Source organism: Lycium barbarum, chromosome 10 (genome assembly GCF_019175385.1).
Source record: "Lycium barbarum isolate Lr01 chromosome 10, ASM1917538v2, whole genome shotgun sequence".
NCBI lineage: Eukaryota > Viridiplantae > Streptophyta > Magnoliopsida > Solanales > Solanaceae > Lycium > Lycium barbarum.
The window spans coordinates 19,184,182-19,199,852 of record NC_083346.1 but is presented as its reverse complement, the minus strand read 5'-3'; the positions used below and the strand labels follow the sequence as shown (position 1 = coordinate 19,199,852).

Here is a 15,671-nt window from a genome sequence, read left to right as displayed (position 1 = left end):
ACTGCGAGTTCCATGCTAATTTTTTCCTCTTATTTCAAGTTTAACAGACAAAGTTAGGTAAATATTTAAATAAGATTAAAAGAGTAAACTTTTGATAAATTTATAGGACTAAAATTATCCAGTACATACTTAGGGCTCATTTGGTACGAGGGATAAGGATAAATATTTTCGGGATTATATTTGAAATGAGTTTATCCCACATTTGGTTGGGATAAAATCATAGTATAACTAATCTCGGGATTAGTTATCACGGGATTGTAGTGTTATTTTATCCCTGTGGGAGGGTGGAATAACCAATTCCTGGATAAGTTATCCGGGGATAACTTGTTTCCAACCAAACGACCCCTTAAGGTATTATTTTAAACCTACCTCAAACATAAGAGACCATTTCTCCAATTAAACAAATTAAGATATTAAAACTTGAAAATATCCTCCTTTACATTTCATTGACGACTAGGCTATACCTTTGAGTACTTGATCCTTAATTCTTTAGGTAAATAACTCAAAATTCAACCAAGTGTACCATTTACTATATGCGTTTTATTGTGTTAATCAATTGTGTTATCCAATCAACATATACATAGTCACATACGAGGAAAAAAATGTTTGAGTGGATCAAAAGTGCTCATATTTTGTAAACTTAAGGGATTACTTTGGCAACGGAAAACCAAAAAAGGATTATTTCTCCTCACCATTATATAAGGAGGACAAAAATAGTGCAAACCTTAGACTTAAGGGGCATTTGGAGTTTAAAAAAAAAAACTAATATCAATTAAACTCATTAAGATATTAAAACTTGAAAATATCCTCCTTTACGAAAACTTACACTAGACAAAAAATATAAAATAAATATTTGAAATTACACCTCAAGAAGCTACATCAAACTCTAGAAATAAATTAAAAATAATAGTTACTACAAAAATAATCTGCTAAAAGTGAGTCCTCGCTAATTTTTCCTCTCACATTTCATGTCGAACAAACAAAGTTCAATAATATTTAAAGAAGATTAAAATAACTTTTGACAAATTTAAAGGACCAAAACTATTCAGTACATGCTTAAGGAACTATTTTAAAGCTACCCTCAAACATAAGAGATCCTTTTTTTTTTTCTTTTCATTTTCTCCAATTAAACACATTAAGTAGGCATTTGGCCATGAAAACCAAATATTTTTTTACTTTATTTGGTATTTTGGAGTTGGAATTGAAGATAGAGTTGTGTTTGGTTATAGTTTTTGCAAAGAATATTTGGTTGTTTGAATGTATTGAAAGTGAAAAAAGTGAAAAATAACTTTTGGTTATTTTCTAAATTTCAAATACAACTTTAAGTTGTATTTAGAATTTTTATGGCCGGGTTAAAAATTTTATGACCAGACACCGTAAAGTGAAAAAGTGAAAAAATATTCTGAAAAAAGGTGAATAATTCGCATGGACAAATGAGCCCTAAGTATTAAGAAACTTTAAAATATGCCCCTTTGCAAAGGACAAGTTGAAAGGATGACTTGGGCAATGAAAAACAAAAAGGGATTTTATCTTCTCACTATTATGAGCCCGTTTGGATTGACTTATAAGTTGCTTATAAGCTGTTTTCAGCTTTTTTGAGTGTTTGGCTGGCCAACTTAAAGTCATTTTGTGCATAAAATAAGTCCAAAAAAATATTTGGGCCTGTTTGACTTAGCTTATCTAAAACAGCTTATAAGTTGAAAACAATTTATAAGCCAAAAAAAAATAAGTTAGCCTACCTCAATTTTTTTTTTTTTTGGCTTATAAGCTGGAAACAGCTTATAAGCTGCTTATTTTAAGCCCATCCAAATAGGCTCTATATAACAAGGACAAAAATATATCAACCCTCAGACTTAAGGGTCAGTTTGAGTTAAAAAACTAGTACTAACAATTAAACCCATTAAGATATTAAAACATGAAAATATCCTCCTTGACAAAAACTTGCACTATACACTAAATAAATATTTGAAATTACACCTCAAAAAGTTACACCAAACTCTAAAAATAGTAAAAACTACAAAAATAATCTTCTAAATGTGAGTCCACGCTCGTTTTCCCCTCCACATTTCACGTCTACGGGTCAAAATTCAATAAATATTTAAAGAAGATTAAAAGTGTTCAACTTTTGATAAACTTAAAGGACCAAAACTATTCAGTACCATACATAAGGTACTAGTATTTTAAAGCTACCCTCAAACATAAGGGATCATTTTTTTTTTTTCATTTTCTTCAATTAAACCCATTAAGGTATTAAAACTTGAAAATATCCTCCTTTACAAAAACTTACACCAGACGCTAAAAAAGTAAGAAAAAATTTGAAAAAAATTTGAAATTACACCTCAAACAGCTACACTAAACTTTAAAAATAAATCAAAAATATTAGAAACTATAAAAATAATCCTCTAAATGTGAGTCCACACTAATTTTCCCCTCACACATCACGTCTAACGGATAATAGTCGGTAAATATTTAAAAAAGATTAAAAGTGTTTAACCTTTTTATTTTTCCAGTAATAGTGTTTAACTTGTTCAGTGGGACTGTTTTAAACCTACCTCAAACGAAAGAGACCATTTTTTCAATTAAACAAATTAAGATATTAAAACTTGAAACATATCCCCCTTTACAAAGTACAAGCACCTTATTTCGAGAAGCTTCTCAGCTTCAAAGCAGTCGCAAAAACCCTAATCTCAAGAGTTCCGTCAAACCCTAACCAGTACTACTTCACCGGCGGCACACCGAGCCAATCGGCGTAACCGCGAATGGAGTTCGACGAATACGATTATCTTGAGAAAACTGTTGAAGAAACAAACGGTACTTCAACGAAGATCAAAGAGAATAACAACAGTAGCGCTGAGAAGGAGAAGACCGACAAAAGCTATCGCCGAAGAGATAGAGACGGCAGCGAAGAACACGCTGTCGATGATGAAAACAGAGAGCGCCGTAGCAGCAAAAAGTCTCGCAACGACAGCGACAGCATAAGAGACAAGGATAAGGAACGAGATAGGGAAAGAGATAGAGACAGGGAAAGGTCGTCGAGGCATCGAAGTAGAGACCGTGAATTGGAGAGAGATAGAGAACGAAGCTCAAAGGACCGTGAGCGTGACCGTGATAGGGAGAAGAGAGATAAGGATAAGGAGAAAGAGAAGGAAAGAGATAGGGATAGGGATAGGGATAGGAAGAGTAGAGATCGGGATAGGGAGCGCGATAAGGAGCGAGAGAAGGAACGCGATAAGGAGAGAGAGAAGGAGAAGGAGAAGGATAGGGAGAGGGAGAGGTCAAGGAGGAGCAGGAGTCGTTCCAGGATTGAACGAGAGTTGAGAGAAGCCGAGCGTGATTTTGAAACACGGGACAGCAGGTGATATAATACTCTTTGCTGTTAATCTTATTGTTAAATTGTTAAGTCTCATGTCATGTTACTATGTATTGTATTATATCGTATTGTGTTGCATTGTATTGTACTGTATTGTTTTGATGAGTACAACGTTTGGATAGATTGTATCGTATCCTGTTGTTTTGTTACATAATGTTAGACATCAATAATCGGAGGATAAACCGACAAAAAAAGTAGGGTACGGGATAGAGCTACTATGAGAAGGTAGGGTAAAGGATAAAATATGATTATTTGATAAAACTTACGGACAAAATTAAAAAAAAAGGGTAATGGCTCATGTCATATCAAGTGTTGTTGTTTGTTGATTCTTAACAAATTTGAGTTTATTTCAAAATGATTAGTGTTTTGATGATACTTGTTAGTTCAGCTGTATTCATTGGAGAATAGTTTTTAATTATGTAGCTGCTAATGTGATGAAAGGCTCTCTTTGATGTCAGCTTATTTTAAATTGTTAGTCACATGTCGTATTAGAAGTGTTGCTGTTTGTTGATTCTTGACAAATTTGAGTTTATTTCAAAATGATTAGTGTTTTGATGATAATTATTAGTTCAAGCGGTAGTGATTGTAGGATAGTTTCCAAGGTATATCATTATATGGCTGGCAACTGCAATTATATACTGCCTTCGTCCCAATTTATGTGTAGGTGTTTGACTGGCACACGGCGTTTAACTATGGAAGGAAGACTTAAAAACTTGTGGTCCAAAGTAAGACTTGGACAGTTGTGTGGCTATAGATCATATCATTAAGGGTAAAATGGAATATTTAAAGGTAAATTGTTACTAAAAATAGAAAGGTGTCATTCTTTTTGGGATGGACTAAAAATGAAAGTGTGTCATATAAACCGGGATGGAGGGAGTAGATGTTAATGTGATGAAAGGCATTGAGGAAGTGGAAAAGAATGATCAATATTTGCATCTCATCTTCTTCATTTCTCAAATTACTCTTTCTAGAATTGCTATGTGCAACTTTTTATCTTTGTACTAGTTATTAGTCATTTCTTTTGGTCCTTACCAACATCACTGGCTTGTCCATGATGAATTTTATTTACTAGACTTGGCTGTTGACTGCTGTTGTAACCCAAAAAACAGAAAATCAGGTAATGGCTGAGTTTAAGTATGTGCTGAACACACTCTGCTGAGTGTTTTTGAGTTCTAGTGGATTCAAACAGAAAAGACTATTTAAAGTGGTCTAAGAAAAGACTATTTAAAGTGGTCTAAGTGCGTAAAAGAGTGTCAGTTTATCCACAAAGAATGTAATATTCTGACTTGGGTTGAAATCGTAGATGGATTGTTTGCACATCTTAATGGCCTAACAATGCGGAAACCCTTCAAGGCTTGATTCAAGAAGTGGCTTATTCCCACATATATTGAGTATGATAAGGTCTGTTAAGTTTCTTTTTGGCCTTTGAGATTTTCGCTCACTCTTGAATCCTTCTAATGTTTCTGCATTGATGGATTTAAGGTTACTTTTTTTTTTTTTTTACATCTGGTCTGAGATGTTGACAAATGATGTATTGAATTTCTAGGTTGGCAACGCATATGGTGTGAGGCTGTATCAGTTTCTCAACTTTTTCTTCTGTACCAAGACGAAAATGCATTAACCCTATATGTGACTCTTTTTTGTGAAAGCAGGGAAAAGTCTCAAAATTTTGGTGCTGGGAAGCGAATAATGTCACAACACATACTGCATTCATATTCTTAACTTGAAGTTTATACTTGGAGATGCTTCAAAAGTTTAAATTATCTTCTAGAATTTGCTCCATTTATATTTGTTTTCTTTGTCGGTGGGAATGATGTGTTGCACCGGAGCTTGGAATTCTAGTTGCTTCCTGTTTAGATATAAAAGATAGAACTCATTTGGCGTCTCGAGCATTTATGAGGAGATGCAATATTATATTCAGCTAATGAAGGAGATAAATGAAGTTTGCATTTTCAACTAGCTTATTTAAAACAATAGAATCTTTTTGACTTCTATCCACATTTTTCTCGAAGGGGCTTGCCTTGATGATCTTTCCTGCTGCAGGAACTACTCTATCTAATTGATAAGTGGTGAAATTTAGCACAGCGAGGGAGATTTTGAGGATGGTGATTCATCATGTCCTAATATAATTTGTAGCATGTCCATGTATTTATGCAAGTTTGGTTAAACTTTGAAGTTTACAGTAGCTGATTACCTTCAAATGTAGCAGGTGTTACACAAAATACTGTAAATGAAAATCCACAGCCTACTATGTGTAACTTAAATTTTATAACCAGAGCGTCATACTTTTTCGGTTACTAACCTTGAGAAAATGCGATTTAACGGTTGATTTGCTTCAATATGTTGTATAGTTTGTGAAATAGGGAAGCAAGGGTCTGCATGAACTCTAGCTGGTTAACAAAGTCATATTTAAAATAATTCCATGCTAAGATCTATGCCATACATATTCTCATTATGGTCCGAGTCATTTATACAGGAGATTCAAGGAGAAGAAAGAAAAAGTAGAACCAGAAGCTGATCCAGAAAGGGACCAGAGAACTGTTTTCGCTTACCAGGTAGATGGTTTCGGTGTCTTTGTTTCTGCCTTGTTCATCTACAGACTTGATCATTAGAAACTAGGTGATTTATCCGAACAAAGGTCCATTTTCTGATTTATTTGGTTTGCACTTTTATAGATGCCCCTGAAGGCAACTGAAAGGGATGTGTATGAGTTCTTCTCACAAGCAGGAAAGGTTAGTTCACTCGGTCCTCATTTTCCTTCATGGTAAATGAACTACGCTGCTGGTCAATTTATGGTTTAAGGATCCATGTGTGCTGGTTTTGCATTTGTCCTAGAATTTATTTTCTTGTGGTCCTCTAGAATTGATATGATACTTCATGTTTAGGAGCAAAAAATTGATTTGTGTTCTTCGCTTGACCCTACTTCCGTATACTATTAGAGCATGCTGTATGCATCTCCTTGGTGTTGCAGTAACTGCTTCTCTGCCTTCTGTATCAGGTAGCTTAATTACATTCTCATGTCTCAAGATTCTATACTTGATTGGATGAACAATATAGTCTGATCAAGTAATAACTGATGATTTTATGCATGACCTATTGCAGGTCTTGTGGTGTATATAATATGAGTGTACCAAAAGGCCCTCTAAATTCAGTTTATTATGAAGATTTCTATTTTTTGACATTCCTTTATACATTTCTAGGTGAGGGATGTGCGGTTAATCATGGACCGGAATTCAAGGCGATCTAAAGGAGTTGGGTATGTCATTCAAATTCACTACCCTACAGTTTTGCGTGTAATTTTTCTTTATTTCTTTCTTAAGTAAATTAATGTGCATCTTGCTTCGCAAAGTACTCCTGAAAGTCCCAAGGATTACGGTAGTGCTACTTTCTTTTTGAAGGGAGATGCTAACCATATTTGATTGACTGAAGCATTTGGGCTTGCTACGCTTCCTAATTCACACTTAAGTGGTGTTTGTCTACTACGGTGGTTCACAAAGTTGCTGCTTTGCAACTAAACCATATTCTTGATTTGTTCCTTTGACTTCTGTGTGGCCTCTTTACTCCCTGCCTTTAGAAAAACTGTGTTTCTCATAACTGTTTTTGCTTTTTAAAGATCTTCCTTTTGGTTGGTTGTTCTACGAATTTCTGATTGTTAACACACATTTCCAGTTCCAAGTCCGGATAAGGGAGAAATATTTCGGGTTTGGAATAAAGTGGGTACAAGCAGAGCGACTTGGACTATGCCGGCCTCAAGTCAGGGATTGAGATGTAGTTGTCATTGTAAACATGCATTTTTGACTTCTTTGGAAATCATTATGATTGATGGAGTATTCCTGATCAATAATTATGATTGGTGGAGCAAAGGTTACTTGGATTTTACTTGTGAAAAGAAGAGGGTTATTTGGATCGTCAAATACTGTGAATTTTAGCTGAGTTGAATCCCAAGATTGCGTCATCTGAAGTTATAGTTATGAGATCCATTTAAAAAGAAGTTATAATTATGAGATTTAGTCTGTAGAAAAATACCAATTGTAAACGTAATACAATACCTCAGTAATTGGTCCTGAGATCATGTAATGTTATTTTGATGTGAATCAGATGCTAAACCATATGATTGCAAATGCAACCCAGGGCTATGTGTCTCTACCTCCGCAGAATTCTGAGATGGTTGTTGAGCTCTCCTTACCTTTTTCTTCTCAGAATTCCAAGTACGGCTTTGATCTGATTGGCATTGGTCATATATTGTTGTTCTAGGGAAGTAGGGCCTAGTACTACCATTGCTGAGGCTGTCATGTCCTTTCTCTGGATGTTTCTGTCCCTAACCAGGATACCTCTTTATGCTTCTCGGTTCTGCGATGATGTGGTCTAATTCCTCATCTGTGCTGTTATTTCAGTTGTGTTAATAAATTATTGGTATCTATGCAGGTACATTGAGTTTTATGATGCTATGTCTGTGCCAATGGCTATTGCTTTATCTGGTCGCTTGCTATTTGGCCAACCAGTCATGGTAAAACCTTCTGAAGCTGAAAAGAACCTTGTTCAGTCAACCGCTTCTGCTGGTGCATCAGGTTTGGTAGGGCCAAATGCTGCCTCAGAGAGGAAACTTTATGTAGGAAATCTTCATTTTAACATGACAGAGTTACAGCTTAGACAGGTAACAAGACTAACATCTCTTTATCCGCGTATAGTAACAAAGCACTAGAATAGACACTTGTCATGTGCAATACATAATGGTGGATGCTTAAACACAATATTCTGCGTTTCTGATCTACCTTGACTTGTAGTTATAGAGGAAATGAAGTTCAGGCAAACACATATATGGGTGTCTGTATGAAATGCTTCAGTTAATAGGGACTTTTTTATTTCTTATAAATGAAGTATTTAGTACACACACCAATATATGCGTTTGCCTGTACTTTATTTCCTCAATAACATTTGTTCTTCAGCATGTATAACTAACTTTTCCAATGCCCTTGCTAAGACCCATCTTTGACTAAGCTTTGTTTTCTGTTTCTGATTGCATTCTGGTATGCCTGGTGTGTTCAGATTTTTGAAGCTTTTGGGCCAGTAGAGCTTGTACAATTACCTACAGATCCCGAAACAGGACATTGCAAAGGATTTGGGTTTGTCCAAGTCAGTATTTAGGGGACTGCAATATTTTTCTCTCTAATGTATATTCTTTATCATTATTTTATTGCTTTTAGTAACACCTTTGCGTTTCAATTTGGGTTCATTTTAGTTTGCTCAACTTGAACATGCAAAGGCAGCTCAAAGTTTGAATGGCAAGCTTGAGATTGCGGGTCGCACCATCAAGGTATGTCGACAGACTGAGCTTGTTGACGTTATTTGTCCATGTAGATCTTGCTTCTCTGAATACTGTTGGATGACGGTATTGCTAAGCCTTGACTGGCCATTTTGGTTCAATGCAGGTTTCATCCGTTACTGAACATGTCGGAGTACAAGATGCTGGAGCTAAAACTGCAGATTTTGATGATGATGAAGGAGGGGGCTTGGTGAGTTTGCTTTTAAATCATTATATTGAAAGACCTTGCAAGCCTTAGCCTTCGTTTCCCTTTAGTAGGTCGGGACTTCAGAAATTATGAGTATGACGGAGTTGGTAAGAGTCCCATCCATGTGTTTGTGTTAGACATGACCGGGGAAAAGCGATCATCATTATAGCTTCTAGTCTCGCTTCTTGCTATTTTCCTTTTTTTTTTTTGTGGGGTTTGTTCGGTATTCAAGAAAAAACGAACCAAACTGATTATATAAATATGCTAATATATGAATTTTATGATCGTAAAAAAATTACTTTAATAAAGATACTTCATATATTTTAACCATAAAAAGTTGTTTACGTACTCATGATCCTTTCTTGAGTATTCTAATGTATTATATTGAAGTTATCTAAAAGTGATTTGTTTATTGTTTAAATCATGATGGCTAGATATGTTTGAAAATATTTATGGATGTAAGGTGGTTTGATGTACGAAAGTGAATAATTGTCATGTCTTGTAGTGTGAGATTTCTGACATATATACGCTTTTAATAGATTTTTGACATATACACACTTTCAAGAGATAATAGGTTGATCAATTTGTTCATTTTTTGCTTAACATAGACTGATAGACATGAGAAATCTTGTCTTTAGCTCTAGTAGATTGAATGAATGAAATTAATTTGTATTTCATGTGGAAAAGAACTGAAAAAACCTACCAAACCCAAATAAAGCACACGACTTTAATTGTTTTGGTTTGGGTTGTACATTTTACAAATCGACATAGTTGGTTTGGTTTCGGTTTTAGATGAAAACAAAGCCAAACTGTACCATGAACACACCCGAAGCATAATACTGAAGGGTCATTGCTAAAAGAACAGATTATAACTAGGAGCCACTATCAATGCTAGGAAGGTCTGCATTGATTTCCTTTATGCATCTGGTTTATGTTGTTTTCAATGAGTAATATCTTCTTCTCCTAGGAGAACTCTAATTTTGTGTTAGAGCATCGTAAAGCAGAATTCTATGCGAGTTTACGGGTCAAGCCCTTGCTCAGAACTAAAGGATGCTTAACATCGACGCTCACAGGGCTAGTTCTTGTTCCTACAAGTTCTAGGAAATAATGTATTAGTTGTTCCTTTAAGCTTTTAGTTCTTAAAGGAACTACTCTTGCTGACCTATTTATAGGACATTTGTTTCATTTAGGGATGCAAAAAAAAGTGCAACTTTAGCACCGCCCCAAAGATAATACTTTTTTATGCAATATCCACAACTTCTCGGGAGTTCAATTTTTGTTTTACTAGTTGAATTTTCAACAACGATACAATGTTTGCAATACCAAAATAACTTTTCTATCATCATTCTAATATCCCTTCACTACCTCAAATATAATGTACAAAGTCAAGTAACATGTCGAACACTCATATAGAAGTGCAACAAATGAAGTGCTATTTAATCTCTTCAACGTTATCATGCTATAGTTTTAACAGAAATTTATGTGTGGAACATGTGCAAAAGCTGAACGAGATATAGTTGTGGGATGATGCTTCATTCTTTATAATACCGCTTTGTAAAAAGTAGTTATCTAATTGTGCACACACATTGAATGCTCCCTTTGCTAGTTGATGCATAAATCTCTCGCTTATGGCTAAACAATCCTCAAAACTGCTCAAAATAGCAGTGATCTGATTTCATCCATTCTAGGAAGTATGATGTATAGGGGTTTGAACTTGTATTTTCTTAGACTAATCCATTCTGAAGTTGCTCAGGAAGCAATGGCCTAATTTCATTTATAATGTAAAAATTAGTAGGAAGTCCTTTTTCTTTATTATAAAGTGACGAAAATGTATATTTTATCATTTTCATTGTCGTAACTCTGTATATGGATGTCTGTTAGATTAGAAATCTGATGAATTCATCCTAAACTGCGTCGAGATAGGAAAAAAGCTGCCATATGAAAACTGTAGGTTGCTACTTGCTTATTATTGCCTTCTCTATCATAAAGTGCACACTCATCTGAATCATTTTTCTATATTCCAGGCATTGAATGCTCAGTCAAGGGCCATGCTTATGGCAAAATTAGACCGCAGCGGTGTTGCTTCAGGGTTTGTCCATCTTTCTCCCTCTTTTGGGCTGCTCTTCTGTTTTCCTTTTCTTATTTTCCCCGGGGTTTTTTTTTTTTTGGGGGGGGGGGGTGCATTTTTTGCGTGCAAATCTAATGCTCAAATTTTCATCTACAGTGTTACGGGTGCGCTTGGAGTTCCTGCAATTAATGGAGCAGCTCAGCCAGCAATGAGCATGCCAATGGGTGGTGCAACAGCTTTTCCGAATATGCTCCCAACACAAGTCATGGCTCCTGAACCCATTGGAATTCCCAGCGAATGTTTGCTATTAAAAAACATGTTTGATCCTGCAACTGAGGTTTGTGTCACTGGAATTTTATATTCAACAGCAGATTTCTGACTCATCAAGGATAGGGAGGTTCATTATTATTGATCTTTCAAATATGTGATGCAGACGGATCCAGAATTCGATTTGGATATTAAAGATGATGTGAAGGAGGAATGTTCGAAGTATGGCAGGGTCAAGCATATCCACGTGGACAAGTATGTGGTTAATTTAATATGATGTCGAATTTTTAGCTGTTGTGACTACTAAAATGCTTTCATTTCTTTGCTTGGCAGATCCTTTAGTTTGTTTATGAGTACTTCTGGATAGGATTTTCCTTTTCCTCTTCTTGGCGGTATTTTTTAAATATACTATACAGCAAGAAACTCTTGCTTCTGATATTTTAAAATAAGGGAAAGACAAAATAGATTTTTAGCTTGACAATCAAACTAAACCATGACGTGTTCCGGTCCCTCTGATAAGGCTTCATATTTGATTGTTGAATCACCTATTGATTTTTTAGTGGCTAGTTCTTTACTCCTGTTAGATAAATCTCATTCTCACAGATACCAGGATCCAATAATTAGCTATTCCTGTTGGCTACATAATTAAATTAATATTTTTGTCAGCTACTGATCCTTGATATATGTTTTGGCAGGAATACCTCCGGTTACGTATACTTGCGGTTTGATAGTGTTGAAGCTGCATCTCGTGCTCAACAAGCTATGCACAAGAGATGGTTTGCTGGCAGATCTATTTCAGCCATATTCTTGGTAAATGCCTAAGTTCTCGGAGCATTTTCGCGTCTTTATCTGCTTCCTCTTTTTCCAATGCATAAATGTTATTCTGAATGTATTTTTCCTGTTGTGCAGCAACCGTATGAATATGATGCCAAATTCAAAGGTACCGGCTAAGAGGTTTCAGACCGGGGGGGGGGGGGGTGATCTGGAATGTCTGTAGACTGCTTATTTGTTTATTGTAATTGCAAAACTGCAGTTGATTTTGTATTTAAGTTCGGATCTTATTGATATCAAAGACTCGTTAAAAGTACTGTATACGCAGACATGAGGTTATAGGTGTTTGAGGAAGGTTCTGTAATTTGACAGAGTATTCTCATTTTAATCAACCAAGACACTTGGGGCTCAAATCATTGCGTGCATTTGTATTTTCCAACATCTTATTTGCTCTTAATAGATCTGATTTATTTATATCTTTATAAAGTTTTAATGTCATCTTGTAAAGTCAGTTTGCATCACTTGCACCAATCACACCTCCACTGCTAGCAAGAACCAAATGTGACTTACACGTTAACCAGAGACTTCATTATCCAGAGCTCAGCTCTAGAGTAATAATCAAAGATGTATTCAAAGATAGTTTTAATAAAGGGAAAAGGCGCAAATATATCTTTCAATTTTGCAATTTAGAGCAGATATACCTCTCCTTTAAAAAGTGGTGTATATATACCCTTGACGTTATAAAATAATGTAAATATATCTTTTTTGCGTATGAGATCTTTTCGTAAAATCATTTAGCATATTTTTTAATTAAAAAATGCCACGTGGCTTTAGAAGAAAGGCTACCCATTTAATTTAAGAAGACATTTTTCTAAAGTCACGCGGTTTTTTTTTTTCTGGTGGGTTGGGTCTGATTCGTTTAGAAAAATGGATACACTTATTTTTTTAAAGTCATAAAAATATTTTTTTAAAAGAACCAGATCCGATCCACTAGGAAAAAATTACCATGTGGCTTTAGAAGAATATGTTCACTAAAAAAAATGGGTAGACTTTTTTTTTTAAGCCACGTGGCATTTTATTTTATTAAGAAATAAGCTAAGTGATTTTTACAAAAATAATTCCGTCAGCGAAAAGGGCATATTTGCACCATTTGTGCAACGGTAGGGGTATATTTGCATCATTTTGTAACGGCAGGGTATATATACACATGTTTTTTAACGAGGGATATATCTGCTCTAAATCGCAAAGTTAAGGGGTATATTTCCGCCTTGCCCTTTAATAAAAGCAAAACGGAAAAGGGCCAAATATATCCCTATACTATCGGAAAAAGGCTAAATACACCTTTCGTTATACTTTGGGGCTAAATATACCCCTCGCGTTATACTTTCGGTGTAAATATACCCTTAATTTTAACAGAGAAACACATGTCATTGTCCTATTGGTCCATCTTAATTATCTCCTAATTAATAAAATCTAATCTATAATTAATATCTAACCCATACTCCATATCCAATTAAAAGACCTATATCCATTTCTGAAAATTAAGCGAAGCTTCATCAGTGGCAGCTGCCAATACTCACTGACCATGCGTGGCCATTGCCGATAGCCGGAGCTAGTTACGGTTTCCCAATTCATCTACCATATTCCTTTATACTGAATTCTCAAAAACCCAGAAATCAAACAAGATTGAAACGATAGCGAAAACTGCAAATTGTTTCACTAAAGAGTAGAGGAGATAGCTGCAAGTAATAATATCGGAAATTTTTTTTTAGATAAAAATCACAGCAAGAAGTAAAAAAGTAACAGAAACAAATCATTACAATAAGCTTTGAGATTTGAATAGACCCAGATGGATAAAAAGATGAAAATTCCCTTCTCTTTATCTCTCTCTCTCTATTACAACACTAGTTCTATATACATGCGGCCCTGTGGGTCTTCGTCTTCAATTTGTGCAATTTTAATAAAATGATTTTTCGCTTGTAATAACAAAAATGTATTGTTAGTTTTATAGGGCTTTCAGTTTTTAGATTACACAGTGAACAAATTAAAACACAGTTGTTCCTTCTGCATTCTACTCTTGCTCTTGCCTTATTTTTATAGTTCTCGCAGAGGGAACAAGAAGCTTTTGTGTTCCAATAGACTCATCGGGATTTAGCGTTTGCTCTGACGGATGGATCACTTGCAATTATAAAAAATTTACAGCAGCAGGGGACACGTTTCAGTTAACTTACATTTTCTGCTGTAACTAGCACCAGGGACGGATGGTTAGTGAGTATTGGCAGCCACCATTGATGAAGCTTTGCTTCAATTTTTTGGATACGGGTATGAGTCCTTTTTAATTGGATATGAGTTATGTGTTAGATTTTGATTAATTAGAAGATATTTAAAATAGGTCAACAGGATGATGACACGTATCTCTCCGTTAAAATGAAGAGTATATTTGTACCCAAAGTGTAACAGCATGCATATATTTGAACCCAAAGTATAACAAAGGATATATTTGGTCCTTTTCCGAAAGCAAAATGGGTTAACTGTCCCCCCTCCCCCAGTGCAAATCTTGCAATTATCCTAATGAAAATCTGAACCATATCTTTTTTGAGTGCAGCACCTCCTCCAGCTTCTGGGCTAGTGTTGTTCACCACTGCACTTTAGCCACAGTCAATTGTGCTATCTTTAGTAGCTGCACTAGCTTCTTCAATGGTTGGCCAGTTCTGAAAAACCAGAAGTTTAACCATCTTCTAAACTGGGATACCTTTATCCCCTTCTGCTTGTGGGAAATTTGGCTCAATAGAAATAAAAACCTCTTTAATGATAAATCTGATCAACCTAGGTTTGAATGTGCTTATGGCAAAGCTGTGGAATATACTCAACTCACTAACACTTCCCCTCATGAGAGTAGGAAAATCAGGATCTCCCTCAAATGGGAACCTCCTCCAAATGGCTCCTTTAAGCTCAACACTGATGGCTCATGCCTAGGTAATCCAGGCATAGGAGGAATAGGAGGGATATTTAGGAATAGCAGAAGTGAATGGGTAATAGGCTTCTCCAAAGGATTACTAAGCACCACTAATACCTATGCTGAACAGTTGAATGCACACACATTGAATGCTCCCTTTCGGGTAGTTGATGCATAATCTTCTCGCTTTTGGCTAAACAATCTTCAAAGCCGCTCAGTAGGAGTGCTCTGATTTCATCCATTCTAGGAAGTATGATGTATGGGGGTTTGAGCTTGTTTTTTCTTAAACTAGTCCATTCTGAAGCTGCCCAGGAAGCAATAGCCTAATTTCATTATCGTATTAAATTAAAAGTGGAAAACTCTTACCTTCAAAGTTAGATTACAATTTTACTCCTGCAGTAAATCAAAATATAGTGAAAGATTTAATTAAATAGTAATAATATTTTAAATTACATAAAGGTGGAGATACAAGTTCAGCAGGATAAATGAATTTACAACCCAACATTTATTCAAAACCTAATTAAAAAACTAATTAAATAGTAATATCTAAATTACATAAAGAGTGAGTGTATCAGACGTTCATTAGTCCTACTTTAACGCTTCATTCAATTCCCCCAAAACGTGTCTAGCTTAATTATTCCCTCCATCATTTACCACTAAATAATGATTCCCATCATTCATGTTGCTGAAGCTCATGCGTCTCTTCCACGTTCTACAGTTTTAAACCAA

General features: G+C 35.4%; 1 protein-coding gene across 2 annotated transcripts; it reads left to right on the top strand.

Annotated features, from left to right (window-relative positions):
• Positions 1-2,605: 2,605 nt before the first annotated feature.
• LOC132613853 (uncharacterized) lies at positions 2,606-12,399 on the top strand. 2 transcript variants are annotated; one of them, XM_060328134.1, is made up of 14 exons: positions 3,302-3,355; positions 4,674-4,771; positions 5,847-5,925; positions 6,046-6,102; positions 6,571-6,626; positions 7,796-8,024; positions 8,417-8,503; positions 8,610-8,684; positions 8,800-8,883; positions 10,905-10,969; positions 11,105-11,285; positions 11,382-11,470; positions 11,911-12,025; positions 12,125-12,399. In XM_060328134.1, the coding sequence occupies exons 2-14, from the start codon at positions 4,764-4,766 to the stop codon at positions 12,164-12,166; spliced, it is 1,167 nt and encodes a 388-aa protein (XP_060184117.1). In that variant the 5' UTR covers positions 3,302-3,355; positions 4,674-4,763; the 3' UTR covers positions 12,167-12,399. The 2 variants fall into 2 exon arrangements, with proteins under 2 accessions (XP_060184116.1, XP_060184117.1); XM_060328133.1 differs by lacking the exon at positions 4,674-4,771 and having other exon boundaries at positions 2,606-3,355.
• Positions 12,400-15,671: the final 3,272 nt, after the last annotated feature.

What these genes read in the sequence shown, in the direction of transcription:
- LOC132613853 (XM_060328133.1), top strand. Translation starts at nt 2,760, where the DNA reads ATGGAGTTCGACGAATACGATTATCTTGAGAAAACTGTTGAAGAAACA. An exon ending in AGGCGATCTAAAGGAGTTGG is followed by an intron (nt 6,627 to 7,795) that starts GTATGTCATTCA and finishes GTATCTATGCAG; the next exon opens with GTACATTGAGTTTTATGATG. An exon ending in CGCAGCGGTGTTGCTTCAGG is followed by an intron (nt 10,970 to 11,104) that starts GTTTGTCCATCT and finishes TTTCATCTACAG; the next exon opens with TGTTACGGGTGCGCTTGGAG.